The sequence below is a fragment of the Haplochromis burtoni genome, unplaced genomic scaffold, assembly GCF_018398535.1.
Source record: "Haplochromis burtoni strain Fernald_Lab_line unplaced genomic scaffold, NCSU_Asbu1 Contig_23, whole genome shotgun sequence".
Lineage (NCBI taxonomy): Eukaryota > Metazoa > Chordata > Actinopteri > Cichliformes > Cichlidae > Haplochromis > Haplochromis burtoni.
The window spans coordinates 3015717-3032007 of record NW_024582384.1 but is presented as its reverse complement, the minus strand read 5'-3'; the positions used below and the strand labels follow the sequence as shown (position 1 = coordinate 3032007).

The window sequence follows — 16291 nt, the reverse complement described above, 5'->3', positions numbered from 1 at the left end:
GATGAGCCGTATGGGAATACAGGGAATTACGAGGAACCCCAAAGGCAGCATCAGCTGGGTTCCAAACCAGATGGAGGCTGGGCGACGCGCTGTACACTGGCTTCTGCTGCTTAACAACACAGGGAGGACAACACACACACATACCGTAGAGCAGTGGACTGTGGGCTCCGTCGTAACGCTGGGCGCTGCTATGCTAAGTAGATATCGTTGCTGGTAAGATAAAGTCTATCATGAGTTCAGGCTTAGTGTCTCTAACCGGGCTCCGAGCCATGCGTTAGCCGAATGAAGTTTGACAGGCTAACGTCGGGTTTAGCTCCCTTTAAGGAGCTAGCAGTGTTGGCTACAAGTGCCGCCTGCCTCTAGCTGCCAGCTCGAGAGAACCGCTAGCTGCTCGAAGCTGATAGTTAAATATTGTGACCAGCCGGTTAACACGCTAGCTGTCAAGCCTGGGATGGTCAAGCGTTATCTTGCTCAGTAACGTGTACGTCTGAGGGCATCCCTTTGCTCTATTTGGTAAGCGAGCTGACCGCAGAGAAATGGCTTTCATTTGTTAATTGGCCGTTTAAGCCAGCAATGCGTACTTCATTGTATCTGAACACCGTTAGCTCGCCGGCGTCGGATTACTGCACCCTGTGGCACCACTGTGCCCTGGCCAGAGGCGTCACACATCGCGTTTCGCATAATGAGTGATCAGTATGTCAAGGTTCAAGTCGAGCAAATGAAATCATTTGGCGAAGATGCAGAGAAGGAGGGAGTGGATACAGAAGAGCAGGTGCCGGGCTCCTCTCCTTCTGCCTCTGTCTCACCAGATCATCCCACCGGCACAGATGCATCCAGCACCTCTCTTCCCTGCAAACAAACAGGTAAAAGTCGCAGTAAGCCCGGCAGAGAGGACAAGAGACACACTTCTGATGTGGCATCGCAAGGCTCTGTAGTTTCCTCTGAGAAAAACTTAAACAGACTGGGGTATGAGCGGACACTTCAAGTCAAGGGAACTGGAAAGATACTGCAGCGGAAGTCAGAGCCCAATGGCAACTATGTCACCATCCACACATCCAAAAACATCGAAGAGATGCGCAGAGAGGAGGGATTCAAGCTTGCAAAGAAGAGGAGACCTGTGACGGTAGACACTTCAAAAGCCAAAACCTCTCTGGAGGCACTGAAGATAAGCATCAAGCAGCTAAAGTGGAAAGAGGTGTGTTACAAATGGACTGTCTTCTTATGGCTTCTGTACCTATGTGCTGTGTAAGTTTTACTCTTGTGGTAACAGGACAGCTGGTGTAGCCAAGCACCAGTTAATGGAAACATCCAGAGGGAAGCCCAAACATCAGCTTCATTTAGGCGGCTGCCCATGTGTAACAACTGGTTTCTTACTGTTGTGTAAGCACGAGCCAACAAGAACCATGTCTGAAGTATTTAGTTCTACCTTAATCCACCGCCTGGCATCTCTAGTCACGTCTTAGTTGTGCCAGAACTGGTGTGACTGGTGGATCCTTTAACTGAGGCTTCTGGGTTTCACTTTGTGCTGAACCACTACAAGTTAGAATACTTTATTTTACTCTCTGTTTAATAGCTGTCCCAAAAGAATCCTATAATTGTAACTACTGCTGCTTATAACCATTACCGCAGTGGACAGTCTTCTCTTCACTTTTCCACCTCTGCCATTTTATTACAGGGCGTACCTCTATGAATAAATATAAGTCACAAAACTTATATATATTCAGATGATGGACTGAATCTGTGTAGGAGTGTTTGAGGTTGTAAAAAAACTGAGGAAACAAATGACAACAGCAGAAGTGATGCAGGAATGAGTGGATTCCTAAAGACAGGCGACTGTTGTCAGTGCTGGTGCTGCTGTATGTTTTTCACTGCTAAATGCACTTTTTAAAAAAAGAAATGTCATGTGGATTTTTTACCAGCAGCGACAACAAGGCTTGTGTTGTTTTTCCTTTTCTGAGTCATGTCTCCCTGCCTGTGTGCGTGTGTCATCATGGCAAAATGTACTCCTGGAGGCACTTACTGTACCAGGAACTACGAAGATGGTATTCAGTAATTTGGCTAGTATTTATACTTCTATTTATGGTTATAATCGGTAACATAAACATGTTACAAAAGCACAAGATAAACTCAGAGATCTGATGAGGTGGGTAGCGGAGAGTTGTTTTAGACCAGGATATGTATTTCAGTGTGCATATTAGACAAATATGTAGGAATGCTTTCTTGTATTTGCGCAATATCTCTAAAATTAGAAACATCCTGCCTAGAGTGATGCTGAAAAACTAGTTCATGCATATTTTTTTTTTTACTTCTAGGCTGGACTACTGTAATTTAATTCAGGGTCGTGGGGGTGGAGCTTATCCCAGCTGTCATAATGGGAGAGGCAGGGTACACCCTGGGCAGGTCACCAGTCTGTTGCAGGGCTAACACAAAGAGACAGACAACCATTCAGTCTCATATTCACACCTATGAGCAATTTACAATCATCAGTTAACCCAACCCCAATAACTGCATGACTTTGGATTGTGGGAGGAAGCAGGAGTACCCGGAGAGACCCCATGCAAATACGGGGAGAACATGCAGACTCCAAACAAAAAGGCCCCAGCCAGGTGGTGGAGTTGAACTCAGGAGCATCTTGCTGTGAGGCAACGGTGCTAACCACATTATTATCAGACTCCCCTAAAAACCTACTGAAAAGCCTTCAGTTGATCCAAAATGCTGCAGCAAGAGTACTGACAGGGACTAGAAACAGAGAGCATATTTCTCCCCTATTGGCTTCCCTTCATTGGCTCCCTGTTAAATCCAGAATCAAATTAAAAATCCTGCTCCTGACATACAAGTTCTTGAATAATCAGGCCCCATCTTGTCTTAAGGACCTTATTGCAATGCATCATCCCTATAGAGTTCTTTTCTCTAAGACTGCAGGTTTACTCGTCATTGTAGAGTATTTAAAAGTAGAAGGGGAGGCAGAGCCTTCAGCTTTCAGGCCCCTCTTCACTGGAACCAGCTCCCAGTTTGGATTTGGGAGATAGACACCCTCTCTTCTTTTAAAATTAGGCTTGAAACTTTCCTTTTTGATAAAGCTTGTAGTTGGTGCTGGATCAGGTGACCCTGAACTTTTCCTTAGTTATGCTAGGCTGCTGGGGGTTTCCCATGATGCACTGAGTGTTTCTTGTTCACTCACCTTTTCAACGCTGTGCTTACACACCAGTCTGCATTTAATCATTAGTTATTATTAATATAATGCTGTCTTTCAGTGGATGTCTTTTGTCCTGTCTCCCTCACCTCACCCCATACTGGTTGTGGCAGATGGCTGTCCCTCCCTGAGCTTGGTTCTGTCAGAGATTTCTTCCTGTTTAAAGGGAGTTTTTCTTCCAAGTGCTTGCTGATAGGGGGTTTGTTTGTTGGGATTTTCTCTTTATTATCATAGGGTCCTCACCTTCCAATGAAAAAGCACCTTAAAGTGACTGCTTTTGTGATTTAGCACTACAGAAATAAAACTGAAGTGAATTAAGAACCAGTTTTAAACTGCCAAAATGTATCAGAATCTGATTCAGTCTCCTCCCTTTTTAAAGGAAGAAATCTCTGGACTAGGATCAGGGAGGGGCAGCCATCTGTGAGTGGCTAGAGGGGAGGAAGAATATACTTCTTATTTTTTTCCTTCTTATATCTCTATAAACAGTTGTAAAACAGTGGCTTCACATTATTGGCGGTTTTCTACTTACTTTCTATACTGTCATAAAATTCAGAGGCAGACAGATGCACCACATTTAATAGAGCAGGCGTTTACCAACTCCACCCACCCTGTTGTTACATCTGGTTCCCTGTGACTTTGTCCAATTCACCAAAAAGAAATTCAAGTTGACTGGTCCTCATTTTGCCACTGTAGAGATCTTGGAAAGTGAAAAAACTTGAGCATCAAGTGGTGCAGTTCTGCCCGAAGAGCCTAACTTGAATGAAAGGTTTAATGCTTTTATTAAAGCTTGTTGCCTGGCAGCCACTTTTTTCAGTTGTTTCGTGGACCAAAATCAGTAAATTGGCTAACTGGTAGCTGCAAAGTATAATCACTTTTTATCCTTTAACTATCAAGATGCTACAAGACAGGATTGCCATCAATTTTGCCAGGAGCCTGAGAATTTCAGTCCACATGGGTCCGATGTATGAAATTACAGGGGATGGCTGTTGATGTGTTCTAATCGACAGCTTTCAAACATTTATGCGCAGCCTACTTGATCCCATTCTTCTTAATCTGAGCTGTAAACACCATCTGTTAATTTTGAATGTGATGCAATTAATACCTGCTATCAGGCATTATTACCCATCTTTCATTATGCATGAGAGGTGAAAAAAGACAATTTGATGAGACAGGCGAAATAAACGCTCCCCTTAGCCACGGCAACCGAGCGGCGACGCTTACAGCTCCTGCAGAAAATGACAGACAGAAGGCCTATACATTACCACACCTGGTCCGCACCGTAACCCCCAACAAAGCCGGTGGTGCTTTAGATCTTGTGTCATTTTGAAAGTAGCTGTCAACCACTCTGAAGGAGCTGAAACTGAAGCAGGCAGGCTGGTTTTGCCATTATTGAATAAACACCCTTTCAGTGAGTTGTAAGACACGTAACTTTATGAAATTTGTTTCAGCAACACGTTGAAATAAATTTCATGAAGTTTGTCAACATTTTAGAGACTGATGAGGCTTTTAAGGTGCATCCAGATTGCCACGTCTCTACATCTGCACTGTCAGCTGACTTTCAGCATATGGCATTCTCTTAAACAGTGGGAAATCATTAGCCTTAAAGCTCCTCTAATCCAATCAACTTTTAGTCCTCTTTGTGGGAGAGAGGATGGCAGCGTGAGGGTCAGCTTGGAATATTAGACTAATGACAGTGCATGTCAACATATGCGTGGGATTTTCACGAGGATGCCGCAGACTAAGCTGACGTTCTGAATCGATGCGTATGGATTTCAAAATACTTCACACCTAAAGGCTTCCTTGGAGCTTCTGTTGGAAACTATAAATGCTGTTTACTCGAGGCATGACAGATTGGGTGCAACTTGAAATATCTATGTTGCAGCAACCTATAAGCCAAGTATATTTTTCCCCCATTAAAAAGTGGCTCTGAAAGCTAACTTTTCCCATACGTCACATGCTAACCAGTCCATACAAACACAACAGGGCTATTTTTATGGTGTGATCCCTGCTCTAAATAATTTGACCTCACTCCCCTGGCATCTGTGTGGCAGGGTTTAGAACCGGTCACTCTGTTTCTCACTAAGTCATTAATTAGATGTTTATCTTGCAGCGAGGCAGCAGAGTGGGTCGAGTCAAAGTTGAATTTAGGCTCGCGATGGTGTGCTGCTACTTACCAGTGTAATCTGTTAAAGCCCATATGATGTAATAAAGTCACAGCCTCTGTGACTGAGTTCTTCCCAGCTCCATGTTGATACTTTGAACTTGCCAGCTCTAAAATGTGTGTTTGATTTATCAGCTGTGAGGAATCTTTACAATAAACTATTTATTTGAGCGTTCCTGAATGTAGGACGCAGACAGTGGGGAGCAAATTCAGTGTTGAGTCGTGCTGTTGTCTACATGGATAATATGGCAGATGACTTTTGGATAATTCTAAGATTTTAAGTTTATCTACAGTTTTTGTACAGCTTTATTTTTTTAATTCACATTTAATAGTGGTGAGAGAATAACTCTCCTATTAACTAAAGTTGTATCACAAGTATAAAAAGCTGAGAGTTTAAGGACTGAAAAACTAAAGATTGTGCACATAATTCATTCTCAGAGTGATTGTTTGTTTATCTTGCTTTTATGTAGCTTTTTTAGGTAGTGCTGTGCGATACTGCAGATTTTATATAAAAATAAATACATGGCCAGTATTGCTGATACCACTGCCAATACCGATACTTTTAACTTATAAAGTTGGCTTTTGTCAAGTCAATACAAAAGGTTTTAGACATTTTTCATAGTGCATGTTTGAGGTGTATTTTTTCATTTCCAAAAAAACTATTTATGTAACACAATTCAGTGGGCTACATACTGAGGATACAAAGTATCAATCTATCATGTTAGCGTCAATCCAATACCAATACCAGCACTGGTGTGTACTAATACTGCTACTATCTACTATTATCAATATCTGGATGGATTCCCCACACCTCTGCTGGGTGGCTTCTGTGTGGTTTGGAGTGTGTGCGTGAGAGTGAGCAGATGAGGTGTAAAGGACAAAACTGTCCTTTACCCTGTGCCAGCAGGATTTCCTCGCTGTGTAAATCCTCTTTATAGTATCACTTCTCCTCCTCTTTCCCAGCTCTTCACAACATAACACGCACTTACCTGCCATCTTTGGGCAAGATTAGCCCCGTTTTCTCGGTTCACTGCGAGGACAAAACACCTTCCTAATGTCCTGAGTAGATTAGCCTTTGTTCTTGTTTGCAAACACGAGTTCCTTAATGAACTGTTCTCATCATTCTGTATGTTTTCAGCCCTCTGCTATGTCTCCCTTTCACTGTTCTTTCTTGCCTTTCCCCCCCTCAGTTTCCTTTAGGAAGGCGAACAGCCTGTGATATCTACTGGCACGGCGTTTCCTTTCATGACAATGAAAATATCGTCTCAGGGCAGGTCAACAAGTTCCCAGGTATTTCACAGATTCTTCCTCTCACCTCTTCTTATCTTACTACCACCTGCAGCAAATCACATATTATTTATTGCAGTATGGATTCAGGATTCTGTTATCATAACCAGGTTATAGTGTTGTCCTACATCACCCCAGGCACTTTATTCTGAGCCAACAAGGGTTGCTAAAATGGTTAATAGTCCTTCTCTGCAATCATTCTGCTTATTGTGAAACTGGCTACATTTACTGAACAGTTTACACTCACTGTCAACAACGTGCTGGAAATACTCCTCAGAGAGATTGGTCCACATTGCTGTTTGAGTACACTGAACTCATTTTCTCGTTCAAGAAACCAGTTTGAGGATATTTGAGGTTTATGACATGAAGCTTTATCCTGCTGGAAGCAGGCACCAGAAGGTGGGTAAATGGTGGTAATAACAGGCTGGACATGGTCAGCGAGAATACTCAGGTAGGCTGTGGTGCCCAAAGAGTGCTAAGAAAATATTCCCCACACCATTACATCACCAGCAACAGCTTGAACTTGATATGAACCAGGATTGATACATGTTTTCATGGTGTTTACACCAAATTCTGACCTCCAGCCAGGTCACTGGGATGGATGTCTTTGACTCATCAGACCAGGCGACGTTTTTCCAACCTACTGTTGTCCAATTTTGTTGAGCGCATGTGAATTTTAGCTTCAGTTTCCTGTTCTTAGCTTACACAAATGCCACATGTTGTGGTCTTCTGCTGCATTTAGTGCGTACAGGGATGTTCTTCTGCATACCTTGGTTGTAACTAGTGATTTGAGTTCATTGCCTTCCGATCAGCTCAAAACTGTGTTGGAAAATGATTAAAATCACCTTTCTTTACCTGGCTGTCTATATGACTAAATGCACTGATTTGCTCCCATGCGATTGGCTAGTTAGATATTGGTGTTAATGAGCAGTTGAGGAGGTGCACCTAACAAAGTGACCAGCGAGTGTAAATCGTGCCAATCGTGTATTCAGTTTCTTATGTAAAACTGTCCATGCAGGAATGATCGAAATGCTGCGAAAGATCAACCTCAGCAGAGCAGTTCGGACTATGCAGGAGTTGTTCCCAGAAGAATACGACTTCTATCCCCGTTCCTGGATCCTGCCTGAGGAGTACCAACAGTTTACCACACAGGTACGTTCAAAATAAATTAAAGAAAATTGACACAAATAAAAATGATGACACTGGATATGAAAACACTTGTTAAGCGTCTTTAACTCTTTTTCTGTGTAACTATTGAAGGGGAAACATGGAAGCTATGTGTGGCTAGCTTATTTCAGTGAGCTAAAGTCATGTGAATATGATGACAAAAGGTGAGAAATGGAAATTGGAGTTCTTCCAAGATATAATGTTTATACTTTAAATTGGTAAACTGGTAAATTGAGTCCAGAAACCTCTTCTCATGTGGGGAAGCAGCAATAATAGTGTCTTCTGTTTGAAATAAGAAGCAAGGGGGCAATTTAGTTTGCTTGTGTTAATAATAAAGCTAAAAGAGACAGATGAGCTGTTATTACCATAAACCAAAACTAGATGTTGGTCAAAATGAGAGAAAGTCAAATTGTTAAATGGGTAGGTTGAGTCAGCTGCAAAGGCAGACCACAGCAGGCCTTGTAGAAGCATACCAGTGATAAGTGTAGCAGTAGCTGTATTAATTTTAGTGCACCAGGTGTCCTACAAAGTGAGTCCAAACACAGCAGCAATGACCTCAATAAATTTATTGAAATGAGTCTTATTTACCTTTTGGGAATGGCTTTAAAATACAAATATAGATGATTGGTTCACTCATGGATGACTCAGTGTTTCTTTCAAGTTCTCCAAGTTAGTCCAAATGATGAACACAGATGCTGATCTTATGTAGTCTACTCATATTTTTATTGGTTTTGTAAATAAAAATGTGTGTTTTAGAATCAGAATCAGAATCAGAATGGGGTTTATTGCCAGATGTTGAGGTTTACAACATTAGGAAATTGCTGCGGTGCTTCAGTGCAAACAATAAGAATTAAAGTGCTATGTAGAAAGAAAGATATGTGCATGGGATATACATGAGATATATACATGAGAATAAGAATTAAAAGTGCTACGTAGAAAGATATATACATGAGTGCAGGTGGTGATCAGTGCCAAACATGAAATGATGCAGTGACACAGCGTAGGGTCATGTGTTAGTGGCGGGGACAGTCATACGGTTATTGTTCATGTGTCCAACAGCAGAGGGGAAGAAACTGTTCTTATGGCGAGAGGTTCTGGTGCGAATGGACCGGAGCCTCCTGCCTGAGGGGAGCAGGTCAAACAGACTGTGTCCAGGGTGAGAAGGGTCAGCTGAGATCCGGGCTGCACGCCGCAGTGTCCTGGAGGTGTACAGGTCCTGCAGAGATGGGAGTCTGCAGCCAATCACCTTCTCAGCAGAGCGCACAACACGCTGCAGTCTCTGTTTGTCCCTGATAGTGGCTCCAGCGTACCACACGGTGATGGAGGAGGTGAGGATGGACTCGATGATTGCAGTGTAGAACTGCATCATCGTCCGTGTTGGCAGGTTGAATTTCTTCAGCTGCCTCAGGAAGTACATCCTCTGCTGGGCTTTCTTGATGACGGAGGTGATGGTGGGCTCCCACTTCAGGTCCTGGGTGATGGTGGTACCCAGGAAGCGGAATGAGTCCACAGAGGTGATGGGGGTGTCAGTCAGGATGATGGGGGGGAGTGGGGCTGTGTGCTTCCTGAAGTCCACAATAATCTCCACTGTCTTCTGGGCATTCAGCACCAGGTTGTTGTGGCTGCACCAGGTCACCAGACGTTCAACCTCCCTCCTGTAGGCAGACTCGTCCCCGTCCGAGATGAGCCCAATGACGGTGGTGTCATCTGCGAACTTGATTAGCTTGACAGACTGGTGGGTGGAGGTGCAGCAGTTGGTGTACAGGGAGAAGAGCAGAGGAGAAAGAACACAGCCCTGAGGGGAGCCGGTGCTGATGGTCCGGGAGTCCGAGACATTCTTTCCCAGCCTCACATGCTGCTTCCTGTCCGTCAGGAAGTCAGTGATCCACCGGCAGATGGGATCAGGCACATTCATCTGGGAAAGCTTGCCTCGGAGATGGTCTGGAAGGATGGTGTTGAAGGCAGAGCTGAAGTCCACAAACAGGATCCTGGCGTAGGTTCCTGGGGAGTCCAGATGCTGCAGGATGAAGTGTAGGGCCATGTTGATGGCGTCGTCTACAGACCTGTTGGCTCTATATGCAAACTGCAGGGGGTCCAGGAGGGGGGCCGTGAGGGTCTTGAGATGGGAGAGAACTAGGCGCTCAAAAGACTTCATGACCACAGATGTCAGAGCCACGGGTCTGTAGTCATTTAGTCCAGTGATCCTAGGTTTCTTGGGGACAGGGATTATGGTAGAGGACTTGAAGCAGGCAGGCACATGACATGCCTGCAGTGAGGAGTTGAAAATGCCAGAAAACACTGGGGCCAGCTCGTTTGCACAGTGTCTGAGGGTGGCAGGAGACACACCGTCTGGGCCGGGAGCTTTCTCGAGCATTCAGACTCTTAAACTGCTTCCTCACATCTGCTTCATGAATATGAAGAGTTGTGGTGGGAGGAGGTGGTGTGAAATCCTCTTTTAGTGTGGGGTCGAAGGGGAAGGCGGAGAAGGACAAAGCAGAGTGTGCAGAAGCAAAAACAAGTGAACCGGGAAGTTTGGATGAAAAGGCGGGTGATGAGCAGCTCACACTGGACAGGAGGAAGAGGTGTATGGGAAAAAATGAAGTAGCGACACAAAATGATGCACATCTAACCATAATGTTGCGGGACCAGTGTGGTTGAGGTGTGAAAGTGCTGAGCACATAGATGAGACATCGGCGGTATCAAGACACGAGTAAGAATAGTCGATTGGAGGTGATTGGCTAAAGCCCAAGAGTACGTCATTGGAGAGTGGGGAAAGGCAAAAAGCAGAGTCTTTAGAGGAATTGTTAGTTTACCAGGTGATACAATGATCCTGAGAAGAACAATTTTCACAACAAAGAAAGGGCCGAAGATACCATGATTATCTGACTATAGAACAAGTCTCATGGCTGCATGTATATATTATCAGATGGTAAGCTACAAGGGGAAATGTTGTTATATGTACGAACAGAATGCAACGTGGTCCATCTATATTGTAGAACAACATGTACAATTGCGCCTACTCATGGTAGCAAGTGAACATTCCTGTCTCCGACGTTACAGAGTTGAATGAAAAGAACGACTGAACGATGTAACCATTGCTCACAGATTACCAGAAGCCACAGGCTAATTTGGAAGTTGTTAAAGGCAACGAGTAAAAACTCAGAGGTTATGTCGATTAGAGACCCTTATGTATAGTGAAACGTGTGACAACACCATAGAGTTGACGTGATAATGGCGAGCTTGAATTAGCTGTACACTCACAGAAACAGAGTGGATAGTAGTGAGAAGAAGAAAACAATGAGAATGGTTGGAACAGTGCGTCAGGGCAGCAAAGCTACGATCCAATGCTTGATAGAGAATGGCAGCAACCCTATCACGTGTGAATTGAGAAGGACAAAGTACCCAGATACTGTGTAGGTAAGAACTCCAAACACGTAGCAAAGCCATCACTTCCACAGGACATGGCTTGAGAATTTTGCATGACCACAGCTCATGTATTTGGGTGGAATCGAACATCAACGACAGAAGTTCTGACGGAGAGCGGTATACATGTTCCTCACGTGATCTGTACGCCAGAGGTGTGTGAAATACATGTGAGAATATGCCCAATAGACAGGAATTGAGAAGTTCACAGAACAGACTTTGGGAACGAAAAAAAACCAACGGAAGTGGAATCAAAACAACAGAAGGAAATGGACAAACAGAAGGGGAAGAAACTAACAGCACGGTAAGGAGAAACAATAACGGGAAGGGAAAAAACGTATCGGAATGCAGAGTAACAGTGGAGAGCTTCAGCCTCTGTCTGTACGCGGGGATCAGGTGGATCATGACGTGGTCAGAAAGTCCGAGTGAAGCGCGGGGCACCGCGCGATAGGCCCCGCTGATCGTGCTGTAACAGTGGTCTAATGTCCTCTCCTCTCTGGTCGGGCATTTAATATACTGCTTATATTTCGGAAGCTCATGGCTCAGATTGGCTTTGTTAAAGTCCCCAAGAGCAATGATGAGAGAGTCCGGGAATGTCCGCTCCATGTGGAGAATCTGCTCCGCGAGTGCGCACTGAGCTGCCTGCGCATCCGCGTCTGGCGGGATGTAAACAGCGGCCAGGATGAATGAAGCAAACTCCCGCGGAGAATAAAACGGTTTGCAGTGAATAAAAAGATATTCCAGAGAGGGAGAGCAGTGCTGAGCAATCACTGTTACATCTGTGCACCAGCCACTATTGATGTAGAAGCAGACACCTCCACCTTTGGTTTTACCGGAGAGAGCGGCCTGCCGGTCCGCGCGCAGCAGATGAAAGCCCTCCAGCTTGAGCGCGCAGTCCGGGATGTCCTCACTGAGCCACGACTCCGTAAAACATAAGACACAGGAGGAGGCAAAGTCTCTGTTCATGCTTCTCATCAGGGCCAGTTCGTCTATCTTATTCCCGAGTGAGCGTACATTAGAAAGGAAGATCCCAGGAAGGGCCGTTCTCAGTCCGCGTCTCCTCAAACGCACGAGTATTATTTATTTATTATCTGCATGTACTGTTTATGCAATATTAAGATTTACAGGAATATCTAATTACAAAAAAGTTGTATTTTCTTCCAAAATATTAAAATATTAAAATAGATTGATGATGTATTCAGATGAATACGTGGTCAGTTCTTCTAATTGAGATTTGATTGCAACTGTATGTTATGTCCAGCAGAGGGCACCAGAATATTGCTTTTTATCTTATTGTAAAACCTTTAGGCCATGACTCAGTATTATAAAACAAATCAGGCTGAAGACAAATGTATAGTGAAGACAAATAATAATTCACTGAAAGACTGAATATTCATCTTTTAGGTAGAGGTGAAAGGATTGGTAATGCAGGTAAATGGAGATAAAGTATCTGAATTTCACGAGTGGGACCACGCCTCCAAACACGTTCCTTCCGGTTTTTATCTATATATGATCCCCCAGTTCTACAAGGTGTTCGTTCTTGTTTACATGCCCCACCTTCCCTCCCCTTTTCACTTCTTCCAACTTCTATTTGGTACACGGGGATCTGCCAGGCCCGGGAGCCGCCGCCAGTCCCCTTCGAGGCCTTCCCCAAACCACAGCTCAATTCATGTTTAAGCCATCCACCTTTATCTACTAAAACGGTGTCAAACCTAAAATGAGGACGTGGGCCCAGCGAGTGAAATGTGAGTTGTTTGTAAACCTCAGATTAACCAAATCTGTGATTGCTACTTCCTGTGCAGCTGCAAGTTAAGATAATGAATTTATTTAACTGCACTGCTTATAGAAAATTAAGGGAACACTGTTTAATCAGAGTATAGCATCAGGTCAGTTAAACTCGTGGAGTATTGATCTGGTCATTTAAGTAGCAGAGGGGGTTATTAATCAGTTTGAGCTGCTTTGGTGCTAATGAAATTAACAACAGATGCACTAGAGGGGCAACAATGAGACAGTGGAGGCCACTGATATTTTTCCCCTCTTCATCTTTTCTGACTGTGTTTTATGTTTTTTCCATGAATTTTGCATTTGGCTAGGGCCAGTGTCACTACTGGTAACATGAACCCCACAGAGGATGGCACATCCTAGCAATACGTACCATTGCCTCAAGGGTTTCCAGGAAGCTGGACATGGTCGTAGAAGGTCCTTAACCCATGAGCAGGACGGGTATCTGCTCCTTTATGCCAGGAAGAACAAATGGTAAATGGTAAATGGCCTGCATTTGTATAGCGCTTTTCTAGTCCATAGGACCCCAAAGCGCTTTACACTACATTCAGTCATTCACCCATTCACACACACATTCACACACTGGCGATAGCAAGCTACATTGTAGCCACAGTTGCCCTGGGGCGCACTGACAGAGGCGAGGCTGCCGGACACAGGCGCCACCGGGCCCTCTGACCACCACCAGTAGACCATTTGGTGAATGTCTTTGAACAGTCAATCAGAAACAGACTTCATGAAGGTGGCCTGAGGGCCCGATGTCCTATAGTGCCATAGCCCAACATCATGGAGCCCGATTGGTATTTGCATAGAGTACCAGAATTGGCAGGTCCAACACTGGTGCCCTGTACTTTTCACAGATAAGTGTAGGTTCCCCCTGAGCCCATCTGACAGACGGGCTCAGGGTCTGTTGAAGCGATAGAGAACGTGATGCTGCCTGTAACAGCATGTTTGGTGGTGGGACAGTGATGGTCTGGGGAGGCATATCCATGGTGGAACTCACAGACCTCTACCAGGGACAGGAATGAAATCTTTTGGCCCGTTGTAAGGTTGGTGCACTGGATCCTGGGTTCCTGCTGGTGCACGGCAGTGTGGTGAGATTATGTAGGCAGTTCTTAGAGGATGAAGAAACAATGTGCAATCCTTTCATTCCCGACTCATTAACCAGTCCATATCAGTATAGAAAAGACAAATATTTTTTCTAAAATTTGTGAGCAGTGTATATTTCACAAAAAGAAACACCTGAATAATTTACAACTTTTCTCCACCTATCTGTTGCTACTGCTGCTGAGACGTGAACAATAACCGTTTTCTACAGGTTCTATGTGTTTCATAACAAGTTGTTACGTTCCCAGTTCGTGTGGTCTTTCAACAGGCTGTTTTGATACAGCATCAACAATAGAAACATGTTTAAACTTCCTTGACTCACACTCACTGGTGTACCTTTTCCCTCTGCTGCAGATTCACATGGTGAAAGAGAAGGATGCTACAGTGAATCCCACTTTCATTGTCAAACCAGATGGGGGCTCTCAGGGGGACGGTATCTACCTCATCCGTGACCCTAGTGACCTCAAGCTCATGACGGGTTCACAGGCCAAACAGGGCGTAGTCCAGGAGTACATCCAAAAGCCGTTACTTATTGACAAACTTAAGTTCGATATCCGGCTCTACGTGCTTATAAAGTCCTTGGAGCCGTTGGAGATCTACATTGCCAAAGAGGGACTGACACGTTTTTGCACCGAGCTGTATCAGGTAGCCACGATGGTGTCAGCAAACTGTGCTGTGAAGCCGTGACCTTAAAGCTAACAAATTTTGTTCTTTTCTTTTTGTTTTTCTTCGTTTCGTTTTTTTGTGTGTTTCTGTGAAGGAGCCAAGTCAGAAGAATCTTAGCCACGTCTTCATGCACCTGACAAACTACTCGCTCAACGTCCACAGCGGCAACTTCGTGCACTCAGACAGCCAGAGCACCGGCAGCAAGCGCACTCTCTCCAGCGTGCTGTACAGATTAGCAGCTAAAGGTGTCGACATCAAGAGGGTGTGGTCGGACATCATCGCCCTTGTCATCAAGACTGTCATCGCCGTGGTGCCTGAACTTAGAGTCTACTACCAGGCTGACATACCACCCGGCAAACCAGGACCCACGTGCTTCCAAGTAATTATACAATAAATAAAATAATCAGATAAGATCCACTTTATATTGATCACACGTAGATATTTTCTTAAGCCTTAATGACCTTTTCATCAATCCTCATTATTTGTATATATTTGAGAATTTTAAATATATACAGTATAGAAAGTATGTTGCTGACATTCTGTGGGTGTGTTTCAGATATTAGGCTTTGACATCTTGCTCATGAAGAACCTAAAGCCCGTACTGTTAGAAGTCAACTCCAACCCAAGTATGAGAATCGAGCATGAGCAGGAGGTAAGAGTGAAATGTCAGCAGCAACATCATCATATTTTAAAGCCTCTTATTTCTTTTTGCTGTAAGCAGTACTTGCATTTTTTAGGTGGCACCCGGAGTTTTTGAATATGTTCCCAGTCCGGTGGATGAAGAGGTCAAAGTGGGCGTGATCAGGGACACTCTGCGTCTAATGGATCCAGGCCACAAGAAACCCACAGTGTAAATATATAGACTTGCCTGCGCGCGCACACACACACACACACACACACACACACACATGCAGACAAGAATGCAAGGACTTCAGGCTTTGCATGCGTCTGTATGTTCACTTTTTAAGGACATGATATCTCACTCTTCCCATCCCTCCTCGGAGTCCTGCTCTGCACTGCTCAACAGCTCTCCCTAAGCTTGTTAAATGGAAAAATTAAATTCAGCTGAGCCGTGGTGGAAATTCACACATTACTGTACGAGTCTGGTGGCTCAATCTCTCTCTGGCTGACTGGCCCTGTGTGGTGCCTGACAATAAATCTCCTCCTACATTAGGTTTTTATTAATTTTTTGTTTTCTCACCCTCAGTCTGTTTTTCTTTTATGACAATAGGATTTACAGCTTCTGTTCGGCCACCATCTCAATTTCTTCCGTTTTTTCTCACTTTGCCCACCCTTCCATCACCTTTTTTTTCTTTACTCTCCTCCTCAGATTATTTTCTTTATCGGAAATTCTGCTTTGTTGTGCACGTTAAAAAGATCTGGTTAGGCACATTGCCCACATAACTACTAAAGTCATGACCACTAACATGTTAATGTGATTTGCCTATTTTAAATTTAATCTTAGATTCCCATGCATTGCTCTATTTTTGTGCATCTGTGTTCTTAAC

At 44.2% G+C, this 16291-nt stretch overlaps 1 protein-coding gene across 2 annotated transcripts in view; it reads left to right on the top strand.

Annotated features, from left to right (window-relative positions):
• Positions 1 to 78: 78 nt before the first annotated feature.
• ttll11 (tubulin tyrosine ligase-like family, member 11) overlaps positions 79 to 16291 on the top strand; it is a gene marked incomplete at its 3' end in the record, with an annotated part of 26375 nt that continues 10162 nt past the window's right edge. The window contains 7 exon segments of one of the 2 annotated variants that reach the window (XM_042218797.1): positions 79 to 213; positions 6545 to 6644; positions 7660 to 7793; positions 14472 to 14762; positions 14878 to 15162; positions 15340 to 15435; positions 15521 to 15633. In XM_042218797.1, the coding sequence (XP_042074731.1) occupies positions 7662 to 7793; positions 14472 to 14762; positions 14878 to 15162; positions 15340 to 15435; positions 15521 to 15633 (917 nt within the window). In that variant the 5' untranslated portion in view covers positions 79 to 213; positions 6545 to 6644; positions 7660 to 7661. 2 annotated transcript variants of the gene reach the window in all.